The following is a 7,535-nucleotide window of genomic DNA, read 5'->3' on the forward strand; positions in this document are numbered from 1 at the left end:
GTTGTGCAGCACAGAACGTTATTCTGATCCTTCTTTCATCACCAGGCGTCAAAGGAATTCGTTTCGACCCGATATTTGTTTTATTCATAGCGATGAATAACATTTATTCACATGACATGAAATTATAGATTACCTACCTACCTACAATAAAAGAACACTTAATAACAATAAAGTACGCATGATAATTACATAAGGTACGCATGATAATTGATGCACATTTCCCTCAACTATGATTAGGTATCATTTAACGATTTTTTTTCAGTTTGATGCGAGTATGTGTGCATGAGCAAGAGCCTCATGCACACATACTCGCTTCGACGAGCCTCGATTTCAATATGTGTGCATGAGCAAGCTAAGAGCCCAATGTCGTCTTCTAAATCAGTCTGCAAAGACAAAAGTACAATGTTTAGTACTTAAATGTAAATTTTTCATGCAAGTACCGACAACAATGAATTTGGTCTGGTAATGCCGCCGCCAGAGAAGAAATGTAAATGATTTATGCAAGTACCGACAACAATGAATTTGGTCTGGTAATGCCGCCGGGCAGTCGATAAGACAGAGCCTGCTGCATATCAATATAGCAGACCCGTGAGTGTAAGGCATGAAACGGCGGTTTCATCAACAGGCTGATAAGCACTAGGTGCGTAGGCTGGTAGGCAGTTATGCAGCGGGGTCAGCACACCACGGCATCGTCCTCCCACGTCACGAGCAGCTGAGGTCACGTTCGGGGTAGGCAGGCGATATGCAGCTCCAGCCTAGGGCTCTGCCCCTCCAGTTTCCGAGCGCATCTTCCAATGCTGTCGAAAGAAAAACATCCGTCAGCGCACGGGTCCGTCCCAGTTCTCAGAAGGAACACTTTGACGATGGGACGATGACGGTTGGATAGGGCACATATTTCGTCAGGGAAGCGGGTCACATGAGAAGCCGAGGACGATGGCGCCTTTGATTGCGGTCTCCAAGCTAAATGTGCACGTGTGCACGTGTGCGGTCTCCGAAGTCTGAACTAACGCCGTCAAGGTCTATCTATAGCCGTGTACCGGAAATTCATTGAAATCCCAGCTGTCATCTGCGCGTTTGAGAGATCAGGGGGACGTACAGGGACAGTCCACGACTATACCTATAGTTCTGCACCTGCGCTTGTACCTACTGCACTATTTCTGTATTTACTTAGGCCGGGTTCCCACATCGACCGTTCAACATCGTAAAGTGCAACAACGGGAGAAAACGGACGGATCGTTGGCTTAACGACTTTTCTAAAAAAGTAGGAAAGTGGGAGTGGAAAGTGGATATGCCGTTACTTACCATCTTATCATATTCTATCTGATTTCAGGCTTTGGGCCCACTCCGTTTTTAATTGATAACGAACATGGTTTAAACGATGTAAACACGATCTATATTGATTCTCGCCAATAGCTTTTTATTCATGGCTCAATGATGCAAACAACCCCAGTGTCCACAGTCACTGGCCGTAGAGCTGAAGGGTCACTCGATAGGTAAGCTCATCATGCATCGAATTCAGTGCGCTGTGCACTGTGCAGCATCCTGTCATCTACTCGTATCCATTCTCTAGTTCTTCAGGTTATGAGAATTGGAGAAACTTATGCTTGACTGTCTTCGACTTAATGGCATATCTTGATCGGATCATGGTCAGGGATAATGGTCTGTCGGATAGCAGCAGTAACTGCTCGTTGCATTCTTGGTATCGTTTACAATTCCAGTCATGACCTTGGGCAGTCCTAATGAATGTGAAATTGCTTAGGGTGGAGAAAAAAGCTGCCTACAGCGTCCACACAGCGACTCGAGAGGGTTCGTCATGATTCCCATCAGTGATCATTACTCATTAGTCTACCTAGCTGGATCGGATCATGATACCAAGGAGTACCTTCAGCGAGGTTTGCCTTTGCCTGTCCTGACGATAGAGAGTAGAGACGGACCAATTCGTCGGACTTCCTACACCCAGACAAGAGAGCTCAGAGCCTCACACCAGCGCCATCTAGCGAACTAACAGTTCCTAAGCACCGTCTGCAGAGGGCGCTCGCTTGGGCGCCAGTGAGGGAAGGCTGATCGAGCGTCAGGGTATAGCGGGCAACAACAGGCCCTGCAGCCGGCTGGTGGTTGCAGTTCAACAGCTCTACACAACTGGACATGCGCCAGCGTCTGAAGAATTAATCATGGACCTGCTGTCCTCCCTATGATACCTGCAAACGTGAAGCAATTGTGAACCTTCATTTTTTTTTAGCTAAGTTTTGCATATTTTTGAAGGTGCAACATGGTGCAACTTTAAATTTCAAGGCAAGCTTGGATTGTCATACTACAAAATGAACAATAGGTACCCTGCAATACAAACGGAGAAAGGAACAGCTTTGTCGCGGCATTAATGACAGACGGTAAGGCAATCGCATACCACGTGCATATAACAGTGTAAGTTACCGGGTGTAAAGTCAGATCCACACGGACGGTGTATGTATATGAGGGAGGGCAGGTTGTCCGTACCGAATGGGCGCTGTTACGTACCGAATGAGTGACGTTGCGTACTGAATGAGTACTGTTACGTACCAAATGAGTGGCGTTGCGTACCGAATGAGCACTGTTTCGTACTGAATGAGTGTTGTTACGTATCGAATGAGTGGTGTTACGTACCGGGTGCGCGGTCGGATCGACGCGGTCGTTGTAAATGAGGGCCGGCAGGTTGTCCATCGGAGAGGCGATGATCTCGTGAAGGCCGAACTTGATTTCGTCCTTGATACCGGCACCGTACTTGGACAGAGGCTTCTGCTTCTTCCCTGGCTTTTTCTTGTTTTTCCTCTGTAATCATCATTACCCGACGTTCATATATGCAAGTGAGTTTCTGAGCATTATCTCATTACCACCAAACTGAAAATTTTCCAGCTCGTATTTTACTGCTCAAAGTTTTATATGTGATACAGCGTTTGATTCATAATTCGGTAAATATGGTATGGAGGTGATGCTTTGCTACTTACGTTCTTTATTGCTTCAAACAGATCTTTCACGTCGCCGAGGTTATCCAGAGGGGCATCAACGACGTGGTAGATGCCATCTTTTGCCTCGTCCCAGACGTGCTCTAGATAGTTCTCTAGGATCGTCATCACCTGTGGGACATCACGCCGGGTCTTCAATTAGCAGCTGGTAGACATTTTTGCGGATTTTAGTTATAGAAAAGGTGGTCAAATATAGCCTGAAAACACTGTGACAGTTTTGTGATTTTATAAGTACTTAACTGATACAATGAAACTCAAAATACGACCAGTCTTATTGCAATCGCTAGCATTTTTGTGGATTTTTTTTTTTTTTGTAGTCAATACAACAAACGGTGCCGTTACGAAAGATAAATTTAAATACAATATCAATATAGAACTTAATTTGGAAACATTTTATTGGAACGTTTCATAAATAACTTAACGTTCTCGCGCATACAGGGAGTAGTTTACTCTGCAGAGCGCTTGGTATCAAAATCATCGTATTCAAATATAAACATATTTTATAAATTGGTGCCTTCAGATGTGACGCATTTTGCGTGAATGCAAAATCGCACACTTCCTTACCGTGTTGAGTATTGCTTTTTGAAGTTTACTTCCATGGTGCTTGCTGTTCTTGCTGCCATGGTGATGGTGTTTACTGGAAGCGGTCTAAACAGAAAATATATATTAGTCGACATTCAGCCTCATTCATGGGATCTATTCGAATAAACTAGGAAATGCCTATCTTTATTCGTTATTTCTGAGGCCTTCATAAGATGTAGTTTGTTTCCGAACATGTATGAAAAATGGAATCTACATACTTATTACTTAATTGCTCTATGTCTATGTAGAGGCATGGGACAATTACGAACACTCAGTTCGAGGTGCACAATGATCTCACAACACACTGTTTAGATGTTCACAGTTCACGGCTCATTCGGCTACCGAGACTCTGTCTTATTTGTCTGTTCTTAGTGTCCTTATTTATCGCTTTACGCAGGATGTGCTGTGACATCTTAGCATGTCTGAATTCCCAAAGGACAGGGGTCTGTCAATAGACCGACCGTGTACAGACTATTGTACCGTCTCTTAGAAGTCCCTTCGAGGAAAATCAAGCGTTCAAAGAGAACGGTGGCATTATTCGGAACACGTCTCAGCAGAGGAGAGCATTCACTCAACCAAGGCGCTGGAGCCTGTTCCAATATTGGACTCACGATGAATAGCTGCTGGCTGGAGGAATGGTTTGTTTTCGCAAGTTTGTATGGGTATCTCAACCTATTGTCGCTCTTCTCTGTAATGTCCGGTTTAAGGCAAAGAAAACTGATTGGCAAGCCTTTTGTTATTGGGTTCAAGCACTTCTTTTTATAGTATCCTTATTCCTGCAAAAGAGAAGACTGCAACCAAACGAGAAAAAATATCAAGATCTCGACACCTCAGCAATTTCGCCTTGTTTGTGTTGCTTTGAGCTTAGGAAATCGCATTATTTTACTTTTTTAGTTAACCCTCGCCGGCCGAGGGGGGGCGGGTGCCGCCCCCCCATAGGGTTTTTTCGCGATAGCTCCGAACACGCTGGCGATAGAGAGCTGAAACTTAGCATACCTGACCTTTGATTCAAGCCGGATCTTTTAACACTAACCGCATTTTTGAGTCAGGTCAGGTCACTGACCTATGACGTCATAAGTGAACCTCTGCACGGTCTTCAGATGTCGCAACTTCGCAACGCTCTCACTGCCAGAGGAGATGTCACAGGGAAATGAAACTTGCAGGATCTAGTATCCATTATGAGTCTCACAACTTGTATTTCTCCGATTTTTCCTAAAGGTCATATGAGGTCAGGTCATTTTCGTGACCTCACCATTATAAGTCAATGGGGAAAAATGAAAACTGCTATTCTGGCGCCGGGAACGATCTCCAAGTATCTCAAGCACACAGAATCGTGATTTGATGCACTCCTTGCAAGATTAGATGCGTCATTTTTGCAATGTTGACCTTGCGTGACGTCATTTATGACGTCATCAAGGTCATATTAGTTTTTCGTCAATAACTCTTGATCAAATTAAGCTAGCGAGTCGGGAAAGCCACCAATGGACTCGGGAAGACCTGCCGAATCGAATGATAGGCGACATGACCTCTTTCGACTAACTTCGTGACCTGGGGGTGCTGACCTGACCTTGACCTGAGGTCAACACCCCAAGTTGACCTGACCTGGACAAAAAGTATATCATTCGACGCGCCTGAGCGAGGCGAACACGATGCTGCCAAAATCGCAGCTCTGCGGCCGTTTTTTGCGAAGTTATTCATCAAAACCTGAACCGTACCTTGGGGCACTTGACCTGACCTCAGAGGTCACCGGTTGACCTAGGGCCTTAAAATCGAGTACTACTCTCTGTGTCTCGTAACGGCGCACACGCTCGTTTATTCCGCGACGCGCTAACTCCACCAGGGGCGAAACGGCGAGGGGGGGTCGTACCCGCCGCCCCCCCCCCTCGGCGGGCGCGTATGTAGAAAACCAATAGGTCCGGCGAGGGTTAATACTTTCTATGAGATTAGTTTCATTTAACGGAGTCAGGAAATCAAGTTGACCGAAGTAAGTGCAGGCAGACAAATAAGGCAATACACGCCGGAAACAGGTTTAGATTACACATCCGTTTCGTTGACCTTTGTGCGCTATTCAATTAACAAACTTTCCGAATTTTCGCTGGATTTAGCATACCTCTAAGTACTTGTAGAAACATAACATAATGTTGCTTTATCCAAAAAACGATTTTCATTATAAAGCAAATTGAAAAAAACATGAAGCTTACCTGGGCAAAAATGATCAAAAACACGAGTGAAAATTTCACCCAAAAACAACTTTTCCACATAATCAAAGCGATGCACACTTTTGCGGTGACTACGGACAGAACTGTGAGATAATAGACGGTACACCACCGTCGATTCGTGTTTATATAATGAAGTCAGCTGCGGCCTTGGCTCCTGCGCTCTGCAATTCGTGCCAGCGATAAACGTAGATACACACTGTGGCAGCCTTGTGGGCATCCGCCTCATCCACCATTGACGCCGATCGACAACGGATAGTGGAAGCATTCGACAAACACTCAAACGATGTGCTTATTTGTTAGTCGTTTGGTGGCGGATAATGCGTGCGATATCACCTACAGCTTCACGTTCTGTTCTGTGACAAGGTCGGCATTGGAACTGCTATACGCGAAGGTCCGCTGCTATGCATGTCGATTTTCGATGCGCCCTAAAGTAAAGGTACCCTGTACTTCATTGCGAGTACGTTGCAGTATTGAAGAAACTGCTGGTAATGCTGGCAACCTCTCCTCTGCTATTCATTTATTTCATATTTGCTAGATCACAAGCTGAGAAAACGCATGGCTATGTAATAAATGATGTAGTCAAAGGATTGAATTGCATTCACACTATCCCTTGAACTGGTGAGCCTGTGCGACACCGGAGTGTTTGCTTTCATCGCAGCTCATGTTACGGTCCCATTATTTCACCCCAGCCTCCCGGCGTTTGACGAGAAGTCCCGGTGCCCTGACCAGGCGTCCCACGGAGTATGGAGGGCCTGGGAGAAACCTCCCTCCCTTTCTCCCTCCCCGTCTGGCGGTGTCGGTCGTCGCGGCCCAGCCGTGAAAACCGTGTCAGCCGCCTGGCACCTCTCACTTTCCAGGGCAGCGCAGCTGACACCTTCGCCGTATCACAGGAGGTGCCGACCGCCGCGCCCAGTATCTGACGCCGCACCAGCACCCGGAGTCCCAGCGGAGGTGGCGGCTGCCGCACCCAGCACCCGAGGACCAGCGGAACCGTCCCAGCACCCGAGTATCAAGGCAGAGCCGCGCTCAGCAACAGAGTACCAACAGAGCTGGCTGGTGTAGCAAACGGTCGATCTTGTTCTGACGGTGTAGGAGTCTCATCGCTTAGACATATCTAAGCGATGTGTATTGGGAAGCTACATCGATTATAATCAAAGCATGTCATTTAATATTCAATGTTGTGTTCGGGCCTGTCAACGTTAGATGAGACATATCTTCATTTTGACGAGATTTGTAACTTATTAATTATGTTTCTTTTCTTTGGAAGGTCATCACCAGCGAATGAACGAAACAATCCAAAGCCAATGCTGTTATGATGTCAGCACTCAGCATCCTGTCATTCCACGCTCTGCAACGCCGAGTTCCAACAAAATCAATTCAAACCAAATTGATTACGATACGATTCTTATTTCTTGCGGTATAGAGAAGTGTTGCTAGTTGTTACGCTTTCTTTTCATATGCATAATACCGAAACACATAACAGACCAAATATAAAACGTATCTTTATCATTATCAAGCCACCCTTCACGTAACCTCGAGCTTACCTGTTGCTTGCTGACCGCAAATTTATGTACCGTACATAAATGCACAGGAAGTACGTAAATAATAATTAAGCAGTTGCCGAAATGAAACAGAATGACTTTCAGTTAAAAAAATGTTAGTTTTCTGGTTATGAGCACCATAATGACTCCAAATTCTCATATTCGTTTGTGCGGATGGAAAACCGCCGCACCGC

The 7,535-nt window shown here is 45.6% G+C and overlaps 1 protein-coding gene across 1 annotated transcript; it reads right to left on the reverse strand.

Moving 5' to 3' along the window:
- Positions 1-527: 527 nt before the first annotated feature.
- On the reverse strand, positions 528-5,881 carry LOC122370949. The gene is made up of 5 exons (XM_043346941.1): positions 5,783-5,881; positions 3,564-3,647; positions 2,982-3,110; positions 2,641-2,805; positions 528-797 (listed from the first exon to the last, which is right to left on the reverse strand). Exons 1-5 carry the CDS (start codon positions 5,840-5,842, stop codon positions 756-758), a joined length of 480 nt encoding a protein of 159 aa, XP_043202876.1. The 5' UTR covers positions 5,843-5,881; the 3' UTR covers positions 528-755.
- Positions 5,882-7,535: the final 1,654 nt, after the last annotated feature.

The sequence above is a fragment of the Amphibalanus amphitrite genome, unplaced genomic scaffold, assembly GCF_019059575.1.
Source record: "Amphibalanus amphitrite isolate SeventyFive unplaced genomic scaffold, NRLGWU_Aamphi_draft 001188F_arrow, whole genome shotgun sequence".
NCBI classification, from domain to species: domain Eukaryota; kingdom Metazoa; phylum Arthropoda; class Thecostraca; order Balanomorpha; family Balanidae; genus Amphibalanus; species Amphibalanus amphitrite.